We start from the raw sequence: 21,576 nt of genomic DNA, 5'->3' as shown, positions 1-21,576 counted from the left end.
TAATTTGTTATGCAGCAATAGATAATTAATGTACCAAGCTAGGATCTCAGCTTATACAATTCACTCATTACAAAAAATACTTATTGAGCACCACCTACTAAATGCCATGTAACAATACAATTCTAGGCACTGGAGATGTAGTAATGAATGAGACAGAGAAAGGGCTTGTTCAAGTCAGTCAATAAAATAAATATCTAACATAAAGTCAACTAGTGATAGGACTATTTCAGCAAGAACTGAATGGGGTGAGAAAGCGTGCCATGAAAAGACCCTGGGAGAGTACTCGAAGTAGAGGAAATAGCAAGACTTAAAGCCTGGATGCAGGAGTACGGCAAGTCCAAGGAATAGAGAAAGTCTGAGGACAGATCATATAGTCTTGAAGAAATCTGTTCTAGCTGTGAAAGCAAGTTTTTAAAGTGTTTTCAGTAGGGACTGACATGATTTGATTCAATTTTTAGAGGTCACTCTGGATACTGTGTAGAAAACACAAGAGGACGGGGAAAGAGAGGCAGAGAAGCCAATCAGAAGACTACTTAAGGTGAGAAATGATTCCTTAAGTACCGGTATTAGAGATGGTGAGAGGTGATATAGTATCAAGACATAGGCCACCAGAGGTGGGAAGAGTGGTGTCAGCAAGAAGTTGGTAAAGGGCCACAAAAAATGATTACATTGTGTAATGCTGAATATACTAATTATCATGATTTGAGCATCACATATTGCACACAGGTACTGATATTCAACGCTGTACCCCACAGATATGTACAATTATGTTTCAATAGAAAGAAAAGATATATTTTGAAGGTACAACAGACAGCATTTGCTCATAGCTCAAATACAGGACTGAAGAGAGAAGAATAAAAGATGACTTCTAGGTTTAGGGCATAAGCAATTACGTGAATGCCGGTGCCATTTACTTCAGGAGGAAAACTGGAGAAAAAACTGATTTGATGGGGAAAAATCAAAAGTTCTGCTTAGACTTACTATATCTGATATGCTTATTATACATTCAAGTGGAAATGTCAAGTAGGAAAGTGAATACACAAGTCTAAAACTCAAGGGAGAGGTTGACTCGAGCTCAAAATGTGAGCATCAGCTTACAGATGATTTTAAGATATGTACAGTAAGGGAGCATATAAAGAAAGAATATAAAGAAAACATCCAAGGACTGAGTAAGCCAGCAAAGAGACTGAGCGAGAATAGCCAGTGATACAGAAGAACCAGGAGAGTGTAGTGTCTTAGAAGCCAAACAGAGAAAAGGTTCTGAGTGGGAGGGAAAGAGATCAGCTATATTAAATACTGATGAGCACTGAATATCAGTACCTGTGTGCAATATGTGATGCTCAAAGAAGAAGACTGAGAATGACCATTCAGTCTGTAAGAAAGTAGTCAACAGTAATCTTGACAAGTTAAATGATGGCAAGAAAAACTAGAAAGGAGACAAGAAATAATGGGAAATAAAGATGTGGAGATGATCATAAAGGACAATCCAATAATAGGACCAGAGGATATAGTGCAGTAAATTAGGGGTGGGGGTGTGTGAATGAGGTCAAGAGAGGAATTCTTTTTTAACTTTTTTTTTAGGATGAGCAGTATTATGACATACTTGTATGCTGTCAGATACAGTCTGGTAGAGAGCGGAAAATATAATGCTGGAGAAAGGGATGATAATTGTAGAAACAAAGTTCCCGAACAGACAAAAAGGAATAGCATCTAGTGCAAACGTGGAGCTTAGGCTTTAGACAAAATGGAGACAGGTCATTCATCAGAAAGGCAGAGTGTACACGTGGATGCTTATAGTGAACAATGAATTAAAATAAGCCACTTAAGTGTTATATCACCTATACAACAAAACGCTAAATTCAAAATCCAATATTCCTTCTAAGATTAAAACCTTTAAGAAGGAAACACAAAGCTAACATAACATTTTAATTACTAAATTTAGTTACATGCAAATTAGGAAGAGAGAAAATTTTATTTTAATTCTTCTCAGTAGAGTAAAACCTACCTGGACTCTCCACTCTCTTATAGTGGTATGGGTTGATACAAACTTCTTTTTGCTTAGATCCAAAAGGAAATTCACAAATATCCAATGGCTTTAGCTCATGATGACTCTGTAAATCAGGCCAGCGCCAAACACGACAATATATAACGTGGGGTAAGCCTTTTCTGTGAGAAACTTGCAGGCGTCCATCTAAAGATCTGGGAATAGTAACACATTTGCTTGGCTGTCCTGGACTGCTCAAGGCTTTCTCCAGTTCCTCCATGGCACCCTTTTTCTTTTTTAACTTTTTCACCAAAGCATCGACTGCCTTTTCTGCCCATTTCTCCTCCTCATCACCTTGCTTCCAGCCCAACAATCGTTTTACTGCTGGACTAGTAAAAGAAAACAAGCTGGCCATTGACGTCATTTGATACAAATCTTCAGAGACCTTCCTGTAACTCAAAGTCAGAAGCTACTGAAAGGACAGATCACACCTGAAAAGTCATACACAGGTCCTAAGCAGTTCTGATTAAAAAAGGAGAAGTAACATTTATCTTCAGAAGTACCATATGCTTCTTTCATTGGTTCAAGTTCTGAAAGAAAAAGGGGAAAAGGATCTTAATTTAAATCGATTCAACTTACATACATTTAGATCAAGTAACTGAAAAGTATGTTATTTTTAAATAAGAGAAGAAAAATATTACAAAATAAAACAAAAAACAGAAGTCTAAAAAGATATTTTCTCTGAAAGTTCTGCAACCACTCACTTCCTCCTTAACATGAACAAATAATTCACTAGCAATGCCAAACGACAACCAAAAGCAAAAACAGGCTGTTCTATGTTCTCTGTATTATTAAAAAAAAAAAAAAAAAAAAAAAGCTCTGGACTTTAATTCTTTTGGTCAGGCCACTAAGCCCTAAAATAGTCTTCTGAGATTTGATTCTGAAGTACTTTTCTTCATTGAAATCCATTTACATGCTATGTCAATTTTGAACTTGATATGTCCTGATCCAAAGAAAAGCTTTAAAAGAAATCTAGCTCTTCCCAAAGATTATTATTATCCTCTTTTAAAATTTTCCATAGACATGTAAGATTTGGGCAAAAGCCAAGCTACTACTCAAGTCACATTATTGGATGCAAATTGTATTAAAAGTTGTCATAAGATGTACCAAACCCTCAAATAAATCATAACACATATAATTGCTAGACAAGTGGAAAGTATCTATTTTTAAAACTAAGAATGCTGAATAGATTTAAAGAAAATTAATAATTTAACCCAAAAAAGGTCAGCTTATCATCGTATAGTATCTGTTGGCTTCTGTAATACTTTAAGCCTATTAGTTAAGGAACCTGCTCCAGGCAAACTACCGTTCCACACCATTAAGAAGCTCTTGGTGATGATGACAAGAGGAAGGGATGTGCAGTGTTAGTCCACTGATAAGAGTGGGTAAGATCCCCTGTAGGTCGCTACACTGCCAAATACAGATAATGAGCAGCTAATGAAATTGCAAGAATGTTTGGAAAAAGGATATCAGTAACCAAAGACGGTTTCTTTCTTGTGCCTAAGATTGCCAAATAATGCTGTAACTTTGCCTTTGACAAATTCTAGCATCAGGACTATTCTGGATTAGGGTGCCCCTTCCCAGAAGAGAAAACAAATGCTCTGTTAAAACTCAGGTAAACACAAAGTAAAGTGAAGCTGAGTTAAACTCAACAAATAATCCTTGATTGCTTATAACGTGCCATGTATTGTGAACAGCCATGATGGGGCTTAAAACGAAAAATTTTACACCAAATAGGTTTCATCTAAAAAGCCAACAGATTCATTCACTCAAGATATACTTACTGAAGGCCTACTAGGTGCCAGGCATTATTATAGGTGCTGGCTATCCTGTCTGCTATGCTGGAAACATGGGGGAAGCATGCATGAAAGGAAGGTATACGCCTTACCTGGGGGTATCGTGCCTTGTGTCTTGCCTTCTCCGGCCCTATGTAGGATGATCTTTTCCAGGCAAGCAAAACTGGTTACATTAAACTAGAGAAATATAACGAGAATGAAAGTGTGTTTTTCAGAAACAAGTCAGAGTGTAAAGTGTTATATGCTAAACAAACTGTAAAAAGGGCCGACTTCAGTTCTAGGTACTTCAAGGATGTAGGGTAAAATCCATCTGGGTCAGACAGTAAAGGCATAGTTTGGTTGTCTGAGATGAGAAGGAAAATCTCAAAGGTAAAGAGACAAAAAAATATGTAGGTAGACAAGAACAGAATATTTTCCTAGGATAGAGAAGAGACAGGCCTGGCCGACTGAGATCTTATTCAGAAATACTGGAATAAAATGGGCACTGGACAGGGCAGTGCATGTGCTGAGAGTGTGTGCTCACACACTCCCTGAAGAGAGTATGAAGAGATACGCCGAGGATGAAGGAGGCAAAAGTAGAGGAGCTTGAAGACCAGAATTCAGAATACACACTTCATTCTAAATTTAGCAGTGAGTATAGAAACAATACAATTAACTGTGATAAAAAGGGCTTACATATGATAGAAGAACCCTATGCAGCCATTAAAAAGAAAAAGGTGGATACTATAACTTTGGGCAAGGTCATTCACCTCTATGTCTATTTCCTCATCTACAAAATAGGAATAAGTTACAGATAAATCATTTAGAACTGTGCAGAGTGTATAGAAAGTACTTAATAAATGTTAACTACTAATCATCATTACCATCATTATTAAGTACTAACCGTATCATTTCACAATAACATGAAAAAAAGGAAAAGTTATTTATGTGTGTAAACACAGAGAACAAGGGCTACATACTATATTAACCATTGTGCTTACCTCTAAGGAGAGGCATAGAATGGAGGAGAGGCAGAAGAAAGGGGTCCTGCAAGATTTGTTCTACATAATTCTGTATAGTTTTAACCTTTTAACAAACGGTATTTATTAAACCATTACTTGCATAATGCTAAAATAAAAACAGTAGCTGGTACAAAAACCAAGTGAAACTTATGCTAGGATGGTGGTTACCCATTGAAGGGAAAGATGGGATTAGTAACTAGAAGGGAACCTGAGGGGCTTCTGCTGTTCTGGTAGAGTTCTGATTCTTGTTCTGGGTGGTTACATGGGAAAGTTGATTTTGTGAAAATTCAGTTGGTTGGATACTTCATATTAATATAGAAAGAGCTTCCACATTCTTTTCTACTGCACAAAATACCAGTACAGAAGTAATCTTATAATTATTTCATTCCCCTGCTCAAAAGTCATCTGGTGTCTTCCCATTACACTCAAAACCAAACTCCTTAACACTACTTTATAGGATCTACATGTTCTGGCTCTTGGCTTCTCCTCCAAACTCATTTCTTAACCATTCTCCTAGCAAACGGCACTTAACCACACTTGACTTCTTTCCATTTCTCAAGTATTCCAAAGTATTTAAGTTCTTTGTACTTCAAGTTCCCTCACCTGGAATTCTCTTCACCCAGATTTTACCATAGGTTACCCTCTCAATTCAGTTGCTCAAGTCACTTACCGAAAAAGGAATTCCCTGACCACTTTTCTAAAATAGCACATATCCCACTCCCACAGCATTCTCTATCCCCTGACCCTGTTCTAATTATTTCAGAAATGATAAAATGCAGTACTTTTTTAAAAATGTTTTTTCTAACTATAAAATATACACACCTATAATCACACCATTAACATTTAGCATAATTACTTCCTTACACATTTTTTTCTCTGACTATATGTATATGTATGTGTATATATACAGACTTTCCTACCACCACTGATGATTTAGAATATGCCAAAATAACTACTTAGTATTCTGCATTTTCCACTTAACACAATAAGCATGTGCCCTCCCCCTCACTCCAATTAAATGTTTTTAATGGCCCGACCAGATTTCCATTCATCCTCTCCCTTAATATTTAACATCTAGGCTTCTAAATTAATGAAACTATCTATAATAAAAATAAAAATGTTAAACTGAAATTATATACCTATATAATGTATCCATTTTCTCCTATAAGCATTTCTGTATAATATATCATGTTCAAAACACCTTGGTTATATCAAACTCAAAAGCTTCTGCACAGCAAAAGAAACAATTAACAGAGCAAAAAGACAACCTACAGAGTGGGAGAAAATAACCTGCAAACTATGCATCCAACAAAGGATTCATATCCAGAATACACAAGGAACACAAACAACTTAACAGTAAAAAAAGAAATAACTCAATTTAAAAATGGGCAAAGGAGCTGGAAAGGCATTTCTCAAAGGAAGATATAAGAATGGGCAGCAGACACATGAAAAAATGCCCAAAATCACTCAGCATCAGGGAAATGCAAATCAAACACACATTGAGATATCATCTCACTCCAGTTAGACTGGCTATTACCAAAAAGACAGAATAACAAATGCTGGCAAGGATGCTAAGAAAGGGGAACCCTCCTGCACTGTTGGCAGGACTGTAAATTGGTACAGCCATTATGGAAAACAGTATGGAGATTCCTCAAACAACTACAGATAGAACTACCATATGATCCAGCAATCCCACTGCTGGGCATATATCTAAAGTAATGGAAATCATCATGTCAAAGGGATACCTGCACTCCCATGTTTATCGCAGCTCCATTTACAATAGCCAAGAGTTGGAAGCAACTTAAATGTCCATCATCGGATGACCAGATAAGGAAAGCGTGGTATACTACTCTGCCATAAAAAAGAATGAAATAGTGCCATTCGCAGCAACATGGATAAACAGAGAAAATTATGTTAAGTGAAATAAGCCAGGCACAGAAAGAGAAATACTGCACATCCTCACTTATAAGTGGGAGCTAAAATAAAAATAAACAAATAAATAAAAAAAGAAAGACACAACAATCATAATAATACATTGAACTTCCAAAAGGAGAGAATAGAACTGAGGTTACCAGTGGTGGGACAGGAGAAGGGAAAGGGGGAGGGGGGGAAGGGAAAAATTGGTAAAGGGCCACAAAAATCTATTACATTGTATAATAATGAATATACTAATTATTCTGATTTGAACATCACATATTGCACACAGGGATTGATAGTCAATGCTGTACCCCACAGATACATACAATCGGCTATGTTCCAATAAAAAATAAATTAAGAAATAAAAATAAAAACACCTTGGCCCACAAGTTGAAACAAAAGTATCACAGAGGCTAACAAACAGCAATAGATACATTTTACTATCCTCATAAATCCTTGGTTATGAAAAAATTTATTATGTATATAAAAACTGGAATAAGATACCAAACTTTCTCTGATTTGCATATATTAGCAAATGCTACCTGAGCCACAAGTGAATTTGCAATACCTTTGAAAGTAAGAGTACTTTTAGGTTTTCCAGAAACCAAATAGTTTAATTTTATAAGTGTCTTATCGAAAAGTTGTTTGAATTTTTCATGTCCTCTTTGCCTTTCCCTAAATAAAACAAGTTTAGAAACACTGAGAATGCCCATCTTCAATTCGATCAGCTCTTGTGTACATAACAGTACATAATACTCTTCTACATTATCTCATTATCTCTAAACTTATCCTAATAATAGAGAAAGTCCCAAAAGGCTATGCTCAGCAACTGCAACAGTCTTTATAAGTTACAGATTACCAGACAGTTAAATTTTGGTACTCTGTACTCCCTCTACCTTTCTACAATGCTTTCAGGGTCAACTAAAGCACAAATACAACCAGAGCTAAACTTAATCTCAGTCTTACAGCCTTATTTACACAACACATACTTATCGAGTGCCTGCAAAGGGCAAGACACTAAGCTAGATACTAAAGGACTGAAATAACTCAGATCCAGACCTTAACTCTAAAGAATTACAAATTAATAGAACTAAAATGTGTCCATACCTATCTACAATACAAAATTGGAGAGAGGAGACACCCTAAGGGTATAAAGGGTGCTAAAAGGAATTCAGGGGATGGCCTTTGGGAAGGAGGGTGAAGGGAGACATGAAGCATGAAGTAGCTATATCTTGGGCATAAATGTTAATGTTTACCTATCAGGATGAGGAAGTATTACAGATCAGTTTGCTGGAAAAACAGAACTGGCTGGAACGATAGAACTGGCTAGAAATATACAGTAAAGCTAATCCACACAGGTATATTAACATATGTATTATAACACATAAAAGCACCAGATTTGAAGTCTAATGAATGCAGGTTCAGATTCTGAATCTAACACTTACACTTAAAATCTCCATTTTTCGGGCCGACCCCGTGGCTCACTCAGGAGAGTGTGGCGCTGGGAGCGCCAAGGCCGCGGGTTCAACCCTATATAGGGATGGCCGGTGCACTCACTGGCTGAGCGTGGTGCGGGCGACACCAAGCCAAGGGTTACGATCCCCTTACCGGTCACAAAACAAAACAAAAACATAACAACAACAACAAAAAATCTCCATTTTTCTCACTTTGTATAATCATACCATGGCCCTAAAGAGATGTAAGAATTAAATGAGGTAAACATTTAACTCAGTGCCTAGTGCAATACTCAGTAAACGGGAACTGTAGTTATTATTGCTGTAATAATCACAAACATTTTTTATATCAGGCTGAGAATTTTTTATTTGTATATGTATTTTTTAAACATCACCAGGATTTACTGAATATGTCCCATAGCTGCCACTGTTCTGGGCACTAGAGATACTTAAGAGAAGATTCCACATGAAATATGTGCATTTCTGGCTACACATGGTTTTTGAAGTTTTACAAACATTTTAAAGTTTTGAATCTTCAATTTTCTTTTCAAATGTCAGAAAACATACACACACTCAAACACACACACTTTCTGTAGTCCTTTGTTAAGATCACAGGCTCAAGCTACATGGCCATGGTGCCTCGTGGTTACAACAGCCTGTCTCGTATAGGAAGTCCTCTGGAGTATCAGGAGGGGATTTTTTTTTTTTTAAATTTATTTATTTATTTATTTTTATTTTTATTTATTTTTACTTTTATTTTTTTATTTTTTTTATTTTTATTTATTTATTTATTTATTTATTTATTCATTTATTCATTCATTCATTCATTCATTCATTCAGTCAGTCAGTCAGTCAGTCAGTCAGTCAGTCTTTTTTTTCGTGACCGGCACTCAGCCAGTGAGTGCACCGGCCATTCCTATATAGGATCCGAACCCGCGGGGGGAGCGTTGCCGCGCTCCCAGCGCCACACTCTCCCAAGGGCGCCACAGGCTCGGCCCAGGAGGGGATTTTAAATATACAGCTGGGTTACTTTACTTCAAGAAAATACAAAGCCATCTACTTTAAGAGACATGATTATTTTATGAACCATAAAGAAAGAAAAAACTGCAGATTAAACTACCGCACAATGCTTTCTTATCACTTAAAATTTTTCTTCACAATATCGTCCTGCCATAAAACTGTAGGTCTAAAGAGAGCTCCAGGGGCTTCTGGTCAAGATGGCAGAGTAGACAGTCCCCAGTGTCACTCTCTCCCACAAATCAACCAATTTATAACTATTAAAAAGCAACGACAGTCAAGTTGGGGGTGCTAAAGCTCAGGGGAACAGGAGGAGGAGACCTATGGAGTTCATGAGAGCAGGAGAAGCCACAATGAGAGAAAGAAAGGACCACTCCCACCATTTCAAGCCCGGCCACTTCAAGGCTGGAGCTGGTGAGCACACAGAGCAAGAGCTGGCAAAAGCCACAGCTTTCTGCCCTTCGTTATGAAGTTGCTTGGATGCGGCAGGGGAGAAGAGAGCCTTGGTAGCCCTCAGGCCAGGGTTCCTGTGGACCCACATAGGAGCAAGGAGCCACAGACAACTGAAAAAAGGAGCTACTCAGAGGCTAGTGAGTCACTGCAAGGGATGGGTGCAGGCCCGGCCCATCCCATGGGAAGTGTTTGGAGTGCGGGTGGTGGGGGAGATGGGCCCACCAGGGGAACATTGTGGCACAGCATGGACAGCTGATCTGCCTTCCAATCAGTGCAGGACCACTGAGTGGAGACTGGTCAGGAGTATAGATCTGCAGGGTGTGCAGTTTGCTGAAAAGTCTTAGGCCCAGACCAGTTTCCACACAACCCAGGTGTACCACACCTCACAAGACCTGGAAGTACATACAAGATCAACCATTAAAGCCTGAGCTGCACAAAAAGCCTTCCCCAGGGAATCAGCAGCAAAGCAGTAATTTAATTTAGCTCAACCACAGTGCTCAAGTGCTGGTCCCCACAGGAAGTTTCCCCATTTTAGAAGTAAGCAAAGGACAACAAATTAGTTCCAGGGCAAGGTTTAAGTGGTGGGAACAGCGAGTAATTCAACATAGAACCAAAAGAAAAACAAAATACCCACAGATCGGAGACAAAGTTTGATATTAACTAGTAAAGGTCTCACATCACCTATAAAACCTAAAAGGACTGGAAGTCCCTTGGGCTCTCAAGCCAGGGAGGGGGAAGAGCTGTGGGCCTCAGCCATGCCCGACCACCACCCTCAACCAGCCCAGTGATGACTGCCGAGCTGCCAAAGAAAGCACCCCAGTCTCCCGAGCCAGGGTGGCAGGGGACCAAGGGCTTCAGCCACACTCCCCTGACATCTGCATCTAGCCCAGCAATGACTGAGCCACTGCTGGAAGCCCCCTGGTCTCCCCTGCAAGAACGAGGGGTGTGACATGGGCCTCAACTATGCCACCCCCTTTCTCCTTTTCCTACTCTATTTCCTTCCCCCTTCTTCTCTCCCCCTCCCCCCAACTGCTCTGCAACATCTTAGAATGTAAAAAAATATTATTAATAAAAATTTTTTTTAAAAAAGAGTGCTCCAGGATGGTGTTTGAAGTTACTGACATCCATCCTGCAAATTTTGATAGTGGTGCTTGCTTGATCTTCCCAGAGGGTATAAATGAAGATTTGCAAATAACAACTAGGAAAATATTTTAATTGGCAATTAATCAACATGAAAAGTTACAACAATGCCCATGACAAGACTAAAATGACAGAAATAGAAACAGCAAATGCACAGCCATGCACATAATAATGACAACATCAAAACTGCCATCTGGCCAAAAGCAATACTCAGATGCCATTGATTCTAAGACATGCCAACTTTAGAGATGTTACAAGGTGAAAAAAAAATGCACATCTTAGAAAAAATATGGCAGTTTTTTCTTTTCTTCTCTCCCAAAGTCTTTTCTGATGGTCCCCATCACTATCCATCAGTATCTGTTGTTCTTCCCCTCTTTTGTTCTCATTCCTTTGACTCTTCTTTTTTTGCCTCCACTTTCTGCATTCCTCATAGCTTCTCCTACATTCCTCAGTGTTGGTTTTGGAGAAGTCTGGCTACTATCTAATGATGTATAAACTACCTAATGAGAATGAACTTTCCTTCCTCATCAAAAAGAACTCAATTATCATAGAGTGTATAATTTGCCTCTTTGGTATTTTCAGGTGCTCCAGGGCTTGCTTACCTCTGAGTTCTCTACTAAGTCAAAGGGAAGATGCCTTTGACAGCCCACATATACAAGACAATGCCCCAGACAAAAACCTGACTTCCAAGCAGGTTCTACTTTCACCTCTGCCATTCTCACCCTGGACCATCTAACAAACTTATTCTAAGGTACACCACTGGGAATATATATTTGTTATTATTTTTAAATGGTGATATACCTAAGTTCCTAAGAAAACCAAAAAATTGGTAGGCTTCAAGGAACTTAAATCATCACGTTATTTTCTTTTGCAATAAACTTCCATAAGAAGCTATTTCCAAACAATTATTTATAAATGTTAGTCTTATTTCAATAGCATAATCAGATACAAGACACCTTCAGAGAATTTCTACTTTTAGCTTAAAACCAGAGAATCCCCCAAAACCTAAATTCCTATTAAGAAACACACAGTATAATCTATACTAAGTGTGTCTGCCAATTTTCATCAATACTGCAGAGTATGAATGAATAATTAAATCTGAGTGATCAAACACTTTCAAACTCAGATCTTTTTTTTTTTTTTTAAGATAACCAGCAAGAGGATCTTAACCCTTGACTTGGTGTTGTCAGCACCACGCCCTCCCAAGTGAGTTACCCAGTCATCCCTATATAGATATCCGAACCCGTGTCCTTGGTGTTATCAGCACCACACTCTCCTAAGTGAGGCACGGGCTGGCCCCCCAAACTCAGATCTATTTAGGAGACCATAAATGGAACAGAAAAGAAGAGGAATTACACCAATAGAACTGGAAAGTGGGAGAAGAAAAAAGTAAAAAGATTATGTACTTGTGAATAAGAAAGCTTAAGATGGAATTAACCGTACTGCAAGTGGCCAGTAACAGACAAAAAGGGACAGCATAGCAAGTAGGCAAAAATACCCAGCTCAGACAAACACCATGTTCCCCCCAACAGAAATAACCTGCAACTAAGTGAATAAAAGCCTTAAGGAATAACTGCTTATTATTTAACATGATTTTGAGAGTGACTACCAAAATATTGAACACCAAATAGAAACAATCTATAGTTTACAGTCTGCTTGGTAAGAAAGGACAAGAACAAGGAAAACCAAGTATCACTAAGCCAAATGAGGCAGCCAACTGTGAAGCAAAAATGAAAGGCACCATCATAGAATGAAGGCCAAACAGAAAAAGACAGTGAATACAAGGCTAAGGAGTCAGACTGCTAGAAGAAATCTTATGTACAATGTAGTATTCTATCTAAGCAGAAAGATATGTTCAAAGAGGCATTTCAAGAAGACAAGAATGGCAAGAGTACATGAACAAGTAAGAGACTAACTAGGGGGCCAAAGAGGATGTAGATGGAAAACATGGTAGGTAAGCCAACTTTGAGAGGAATACACACATCAGGGTGATGGTACACAGACCAGGGTCATAACTGTAGTAGAGATAGAAAAGGAAGAGATTTGAGAGACATTATGAATAAACAATCAATAGGATTTTGTGACCAACTAGAATAGAAACAGAGAGCAAGCTAGAACGGTAAAGGTTTAAAAGCTGGAAGAATGAAGTCCTCACTTACCAAAAAAGAGGAATTACAGTTAAGGCCAAAATTGTGGCATGAAGGTGATAATGAAGGGGCACTGACATACATCCAAGAAGATATAAAACTAAAGCTCAAAAGAGAAGGAATAAATAATTACATTTGGAGGTTCATATGAATAGAACTGAAAGTTGAATCTGTGACAGTTAATAATTGATTTATTCAAATTGTATTGAGTGTCTACTATATGCAAGGAATACTCCATGCTATGAACTCAGACTTAAAGAGTAACGGGGAAAAAAAAGAAGGTGCTATAAAGAGCTTCATATGCCGCTTAGCATACCACTTAGATTTACCCTAGATTTATTTCCATGATAGCCAACAGAGAGAGGGCATTAAAAGAGTAAAAAAAATGTGTAGCAAGCACAGATGGCCAGGAATTGAGCAAACAGGAATGTGTGCTACTTCTTACATCAAAAATTGTATGGACTTAACAACTAAGAACAAACGCACTATCTGCTATTACGGTGGCCTTTTATAGTTTACCTTCGGTTTATGGAGACCTGATTTGATAATACCCTTTTATTGATGTATTTTGTCATTTCTCGGAGCATTGACTTCAGAGCTAGAAAGAAAACCAGGATAACAATAAGATTTAAAAATCTGTGTGTGTGTTACATTCCCTGAAATTCTGAAAAACTACAACTATTGATTGAACAATAACACAGACCGCGCACACACAGACACACACCCACCCACCCACCCACCCTTACTTCTCTTTCGGCCCAAGCATCCCTTCAGGGAAGAAGGACCATCCCAGACCATCCATTCTAGGTGAAATCCACCTATTATATACTTACTGCATCACATACCTCTACTCTGTAGCACTCACTATACCTATATTTTTACACTTATCTGTCCAATCTTGCCTCACAAGAATGTAAATGCCACAAGAAGAGCCATATCTGTTTTCATTCATCACCTTAAGCCTAGTGATACATATGCTCAATAAATATTTGCTTAATGAATTAAAGAGAATGTGTATACAGTTTGTGAAAGAACATTAGCTCTGGAGGTGGAGTTAGGAACACTTTTCACTTTCTGCTTCATACAATTCTGTACTTTTAAAAATAAACCTACTTCTTGTACAGATAGGTTTTAAAAACCAAAGTGGAGCTGTGCCTCAGCCTTATTAAAATCCTTACTAAAGAGAGGATTTGCATTATCAAGAGCCATCCCTATTTCAAAAAAATTCTCTGCAATATGTGTAGGGTTATAGAAATTTAGAGGTTGAAATTAATTTAAGGAAAATCAATCAGAAATTGAGGCAAATACTTCCATAACTATAGAACTCTAGGTAAGTCAACAGGAAAACAGAAAAGACTATCACACAGCATGCTTACATGAAAGTACATGTGTGTTAACTGAAATAGAAGTTATAAATAGTCATGGATCATTAAACATTTACTGAGCACCTACTATGTACCAGACATTATGCAGGGATTCATCAGGACTTTGATGTAGATTATGCAGTTTATTCACTGCATAAAGGGTGAAAGAGTAACTAAGGGTGCCTTTTTCTAAGTCCCATACAAAGGTAATCTATGAGTGAGCACTGGGGATAACAAAAATGCAAACAGTACTGGGATCAGGGAAGGTCTCAGGTATTAACAGAACACAGAAGAGGGACAGAGGAAAGACATCTAATACAGGAATCTAACACTTTTAATAGTGTGTCCTCTTACTACAAATAAGATATTGCTCTTCAAAACAATGAAATAAAACTCTGGAAATATTAATCCTGCTCCCAATAAGTATTAGTGAAAATTCATTCTTCAAAATCATTTATCTTCCTGTACTGGAATGTCTTTTTTTTTCACTTTTTTTTTCACTTCAGATTTTACAAATGTCATTTTCTGCCTGTACCACTTTCCTCAAGCCCCAACCACTAATTTCTAGCTCTCTCACCATTCAGATCTCAGCTTTAGCTACCATCCCAGAGACATTCCCTGATCACCGCATACCCTATATAAAGTAGGTTTTCTCCAATCTCTAATCTAATACTAGGTTCACTTCTTCACTGTATTAACCAGTTTGGAATAATTTGTTTACTTGATTTTTGTCTCTCCCACTAGAATGTAATCTTTAAGAAACAGTACCATGCCTATTGAAATAACTTATTAATTCAAGTAATTCATTCAAAAGAATATTTATTGAGATAGCATTCTAGGAGCTGGGAATAAAAAGTGAATGAAGGGGACCAAAACCCCTGTCCTCATGTAGTTTACATTCCAGTGGAGGGAGGCAGACAAAATATAATAAATGATATATTATGTTTATTAAGTGAAAAGTGCTATGAAGAAAATTACAAAGCAGGGGAAGTTAGATGGGGAGTACTGGGGGAGAAATGTAATTTTTTTTGTTTGTTTGTTTTATTTTTATTTTTATTTTTATTTTTATTTATTTATTTATTTATTTATTTTTAATTTTATTTTGTCGATATACATTGTGGCTGATTATTGCTCCCCATCACCAAAACCTCCCTCCCTTCTCCCTCCCCCCTCCCCCCCAACAATGTCCTTTCTGTTTGCTTGTCATATCAACTTCAAATAATTGTGGTTGTTATATCTTCTTCCCCCCCCCCCCCCGGTGTGTGTGTGTGTGTGTGTGTGTGTGTGTGTGTGTCTGTGTGTGTGTGTGTGTGTGTGTGTGTGTGTGTGAATTTATATATTAATTTTTAGCTCCCACCAATAAGTGAGAACATGTGGTATTTCTCTTTCTGTGCCTGACTTGTTTCACTTAATATAATTCTCTCAAGGTCCATCCATGTTGTTGCAAATGGCAGTATTTCATTTGTTTTTATAGCTGAGTAGTATTCCATTGTGTAGATGTACCACATTTTCCGTATCCACTCATCCGATGATGGGCATTTGGGCTGGTTCCAACTCTTGGCTATTGTAAAGAGGGCTGCGATGAACATTGGGAAACAGGTATACCTTCGGCTTGATGATTTCCATTCCTCTGGGTATATTCCCAACAGTGGGATAGCTGGGTCGTATGGTAGATCTATCTGCACTTGTTTGAGGAACCTCCATACCATTTTCCATAGAGGCTGCACCATTTTGCAGTCCCACCAACAATGTATGAGAGTTCCTTTTTCTCCGCAGCCTCGCCAGCATTTATCGTTCATAGTCTTTTGGATTTTAGCCATCCTAACTGGGGTTAGATGGTATCTCAATGTGGTTTTGATTTGCATTTCCCGGATGCTGAGTGATGTTGAGCATTTTTTCATATGTCTGTTGGCCATTTGTATATCTTCCTTAGAGAAATGCCTACTTAGCTCTTTTGCCCATTTTTTAATTGGGTTGCTTGTTTTCTTCTTGTACAGTTGTTTGAGTTCCTTATATATTCTGGATATTAATCCTTTGTCAGATATATATTTTGCAAATATTTTCTCCCACTCTGTTGGTTGTCTTTTAACTCTGTTAATTGTTTCTTTTGCTGTGCAGAAGCTTTTTAGTTTGATATAATCCCAATTGTTTATTTTTCCTTTGGTTGCCCGTGCTTTTGGGGTCGTATTCATGAAGTCTGTGCCCAGTCCTATTTCCTGAAGTGTTTCTCCTATGTTTTCAACAAGGTGGTTGGACTGGTCCTCACTGAAAAGGTGTCAACTAAGTTAGAATTTTAAGGAACTAAGAGAATGAGCCAGGCAGATATCTGGTGGCAAAAGCAATAGATAATGCAAAGATTCTGAGGTGGGAGCATGCCTAATACACTCAAGGAACTGAAAGACCAGTGTAGCCTGAGAATAAAGTGAACAAGGGACAGAACAGTAAGGAATGGGGTCAAAGAGATAAGAGAGCCAGACTGGCCTTGGGCTTTAGCTTTTACTATAAGTAAAATGTGGACCTAATGGAGAACTCAGAATGGAAACACGACATTTTCTGATTTACGTTATTAAAGAATTACTCTGGCTGGTGTGTTGAGAATATATGGGAGGGGAGGGGGGAGGTCAACAGAACAACAAGGGTAAAAGCAGGGAGACCAGTTCAGAGTTGCAGAAATCTAAGGGAGAGATGATGATGGCTTAGACCAAGGTGACAGTAGTGGGATGATGAGAAGCAGACATATCAGAGAAAATAGGTTTCCTGATGGAAGAGATATGGGGTATGTGAGAACAGAGGACTCAACAGTGATTCAAGGTATCACAGCCTGTGTGACTGAATAATGAGGCTTGTCATCAACTGATTTGGGAAAGGCTGATAGGAAGCTAAGGAACGATCAGGAGTTAAATTTTACACACATTAAATATATAAATAAAATGTTGGTAAGCTTCAAAAGGCTTCCATTTCACATGAAGTCACATGAATATCAGTAACACAAAGTTCCTGTTCTTACCTCAAGCTGCTGAAATAGGACATCCTGACCAACTCTCATAAAGACACACAAATCTCCCTCAGCACCCTCCCCCAGACAGACGGACAGAGACACACCCAGTTCATGCCTAGACATCTAAGGTATACTCACAGAATCAGCTTCTTCACTTTCTGCTCCTACATCTCTGATTGCTTCACTGCAATATAAAAGGCAAGCAAACCAATTCCCCAAATTTCCCCCAACAACATTAGCCAAAACAAAATCTCCTGAGTATATCATCCCATACAAAAAAATGCCCATATGGGTCAAAACCCACCATCATCTAAGACAAATCTGTACAAAAGAATGACAGGTGGAGGTTTTAAAGAAACCAATTCCTCAGAACCATCCCTCAAAATTCAGATTCATTAGGCTTGGGAATAGGGCCCCACCTCCTACATTTTTAACAGTCCCAAGATTATGCAGCAAGTTTGAGAACCAAGGTGCTCAGGATCACCTGCAGTGCAAGAAAGACTCTTGCACTTATACATCCAAGGGTAAGCTGGGGGGTGGAGGGGCTTTAAAAATCTCTTACCCTTGTGATTCTAAAATCAATAGTAGTCACCAAGAGTCAACAAGAGTAGACATCCACCACCAACACTGCCAAACCAATCTTAAATCCAGGTATACAATTACTACAAAATTTATAAGCCACATCCACAATGGCAGGCAGAGAAGAGAAAGAAACCGACAGCAAGTCTGCCCAAAGCTCTTGTAGATTCAGAAATCCTATTCTTTATGGGAACATCTACAAGAAAGACAGAAAACAATCACATGGATACCAAAATTATTATCCTAGTGAAACACTTAAATCACCACTTTCCCCAATTGTGGCTCCTAATTTCCAAAACCATCATAAATTCTCATAGCGGATTGAAAAGTCCTTCAGGAGCTGAACTCATGATCCCTGATACTTCTCACAGCATAATCTTGCTTATTCTATTTTTGTGCCCACACAAGTCTCTACTTTTTTATCTCCCACATCCAGACTTTTGTTTCCCAGTTTTTAATCACTCTCTGAGCTTCACCTGCTCCTCTAAGTCCTCTAATTAAGCACAGCTTGATCTAGATGTATCACTCACCCCCACAGAGCCTGCAAGATTTCCTACATTGCTACCAGATGTATTTGAGAATGCTTGTATAGGCTTGTAGTCCCAGGAAGAGCTGGTCAATCTTTATAAGGCTTTCCTTTAATTTATAAAATCGTCAAATGCAGATACGAAATTATTACTGTAAAATGTGTCTCTAGAGCACAAAGTGCTAACCTGTGTACACAACATATATTCCAAAGCATTATAAAGATGTTCTCCAGATACCACATGTGCACTCCAGAGTTCAAGTCCCCTACTTTGAAGAAAAGGGAGTAAATATGGCTCTGGGTACCTTTTCAGCTTTAGTCATCATTCATTTAATTTACACTTTCAACTCCAGAGAGTGGGAAATGGTCAATGAGTTAAGGAGACACTCACTTAAGTGGGCAGGAATATGAATAAGGGGGAAGGAAACAGAAGACTGGCTTTGAAGTATTTCTGCAGAACCTCCCCCTTCCTGGGAACACATAAACCAGAATAACTAGATTTCAAGTTATACAGCCTACCAGATAGGATACTAGGCAGATCCTAACACATCATGAAAACAAAATTGAACAAAACAAAACTTGCCTTGAAAGCACCAGCCATATTCTGAGGTCATACTTAAGTCTGAAAAGTTTTAAGCCTCCTCCTAAGATTCAAGTTGCTATGCTCAACTTGAAGTGGGAAGGGAACACTAGTTCTTTTCTATTATTTTTAGTATAACAAAACAACGTATATGGAAATCAGAAAGAAAAATCCAGTTAAAATCTCACCACAACAGATCAAATCATCTTTAAATTTCCACAGAGTACCAGTCTGTAAATTATATACACATTATAGGCAGAGACTCGGGTCCCAAAGGATTCAAGAGCAAAATCTACTTACAAAATGAACTTTAACAACTGGCTTCCAAAACCGAATGACAATTATAGCACTGCACACACAGAACTGACTTAAAAAGAACTCTTTCTTCCAAAATACTATCGCAGCCAGGTTAGGATACAGTAAAAACAAAAAGAAACATCACTGAAAGCACCACTCTACTAGAATTGGGCTAAAAACTTCCCCATCTAGCTGCCCAAGGCAAAAAAACAAAAAAATATCAAAACTAAATAGAGCCCAGATCTAGCTGATTATTTATGAAAAACCTAAGAACTCTGTCTTACTACACCTTTCCAAGTTGTGAAACAGTAAAAGCTGCTAGAATACTAAAGTGACCTATAAGATTGGGAAATTAGCTGGTCCTAACAATCTATTTTTGAACAATTCTTCCAAAATAGTTCCAAATCTTGGCCTTTCATTTAGTAAACATATCTCTCAGATTCAGATATCTGGTTAGATGCAGACGTGTGACAGCAGCAATGAACTGGACACTTCAGCACTGCAAATTCCAATTACTATTATTCTATTAACTACAGAAATGGAAAAACAAAGTGTAAAAAGACATAGGTCAACTTCTGGAAGTCCTTCATCAAATTCTTTTGTGGGAAAGTACCCTATGCCTATACACCCCAGCCTTCTTGGGTCCTACCTTCCCAAATACTCTTTTCTCTAGACGGGTGGAGACAAGAACCATTCCTTGGACTACTACTGTCCCTTATGAAAGAAAATTTCAAATGTCTTTGACCTTGTAAGTAGACTGGAAAATCATAGGCCATAAGGTACCAGTAACATTTGAAGAAATAAACTATTTTTTCTCCTTCTTTGTGCTTAGTACAAAGCATAAAAAACAGAGACAAGTAACACGGACCCTCTAAAAAGTGAACATAGCAGACTGAGAAACCAGAGGAATAAAAGCATCTATATCCTAAAGTGTACTCAAGTCAACTCTGAAATTCACCCAGATGTGTGGCTCACTGCCTAAACCAACATATACATCTGGTAATAATAAACATTGATAAGTTGTAAACAAAAAGAGCTTTCTTAATTCAAAGACTCTACAAACTACTGGCAATATTAAAATTAACATAAAATACAATTAAAGAATATATATGAAATAGACTTTTTAAGATAATATTTCAATTTAAGAAATTAAAAACTGTTTGGTATTTTACTGCCTAGTCTTCAAAACACTAAAATCTTTGATTTGACCAAGTTACAAATCTGTTTTCAGTAGAGACAGAAAACACATTGCCTCTCTTTAACGCAAGGGACAAAAAAGATCATCAACTGCAAATCATAATGTTTGGGTTTATGATGAAAACAGGAAACAGACAGGCTGCCCAGGTATAATTATGGTTGCAGTCTAATGTGCATTCAGGTTCAGCCAAGAATTAAAACGCACTGAAGAGGGTAAGCAGAATTTACTTGCCTCTACCTTGCTACAGAATGCAACTTTTAATAATACTCCCAGCAACATGTTACATAACCAACAGTAAACAACAATCTGATTCAAACCTCATTAGTAACAACATTCTGCCACTGTCTCCCAGTGAAATTAATAGCTGACTTTGCCAGAGGGGAAAGAAATGCAACACATATCAATCTACCCATTTCTGTGGCGCCTACCACAGTGAACCAGACAAGTAGATAATACTAGCAGATCCGTACAGAACCTACAAAGATTTTTTTTTTCCAGTTTGCTGCTCTCTTCTTCCTTTTAACTAGAACATATCCCATGAATGCATTTAAAACCTAAACCTAAAAGGAAAGTCATTTGAGAAGGTTCATCCAAATTTTACTTCCTATTTCAGCTATGATCTGAAAGGAATGGAAGCACAAAATTATGAAGGGGTATCTGCAACAAAGATACATGGGTAAGCTTATGTGATAATTGCAGTTATGTAAAAAGGACTGACGGAGCAGCAATGTAGAGAGAGAAGAAAAAGAGGATGTTTATAAGGATGAATGATCATGCAAACAAACATGAACAAAAATTAAATTTAAAAAGTTTAAACATAATATAAACAATCTTTATGAAGGTTAAATTTTGTTAAATTGTCTCTTCCCAGTTATTTTGTATTTTTATAATTTCAGGGTTCACCTTAGAGTAAAAAAATTGTTACCAAGGGAGTAAAAGAATATAAAATAACTTGTTACAGATTCTCAAATAACTCCTTACTTACAGAATCTGAAACAGACTAATTTCATAATGATATCAGATCAATAAATGTGAAACTGTCACAGTGACTGTAGGTACAACACA

The 21,576-nt window shown here is 37.8% G+C and overlaps 1 protein-coding gene across 4 annotated transcripts in view; it reads right to left on the bottom strand.

Annotated features, from left to right (window-relative positions):
• Positions 1-21,576, bottom strand: part of SMAD5 (SMAD family member 5) — a 51,169-nt gene that overhangs the window by 27,973 nt on the left and 1,620 nt on the right. For 3 of the 4 annotated variants that reach the window (XM_063086136.1, XM_063086137.1, XM_063086138.1), the window contains exons 2-3: positions 3,933-4,017; positions 2,006-2,574 (exon numbers count right to left, since the gene is read on the bottom strand). In XM_063086136.1, the coding sequence (XP_062942206.1) occupies positions 2,006-2,408 (403 nt within the window). In that variant the 5' untranslated portion in view covers positions 2,409-2,574; positions 3,933-4,017. The remainder of the gene's footprint in view (positions 1-2,005; positions 2,575-3,932; positions 4,018-21,576) is intronic. The other variant, XM_063086139.1, reaches the window with a different exon arrangement.

Source organism: Cynocephalus volans, chromosome 2, assembly GCF_027409185.1.
Source record: "Cynocephalus volans isolate mCynVol1 chromosome 2, mCynVol1.pri, whole genome shotgun sequence".
NCBI lineage: Eukaryota > Metazoa > Chordata > Mammalia > Dermoptera > Cynocephalidae > Cynocephalus > Cynocephalus volans.
This window is presented reverse-complemented; position numbering and strand designations above follow the sequence as displayed.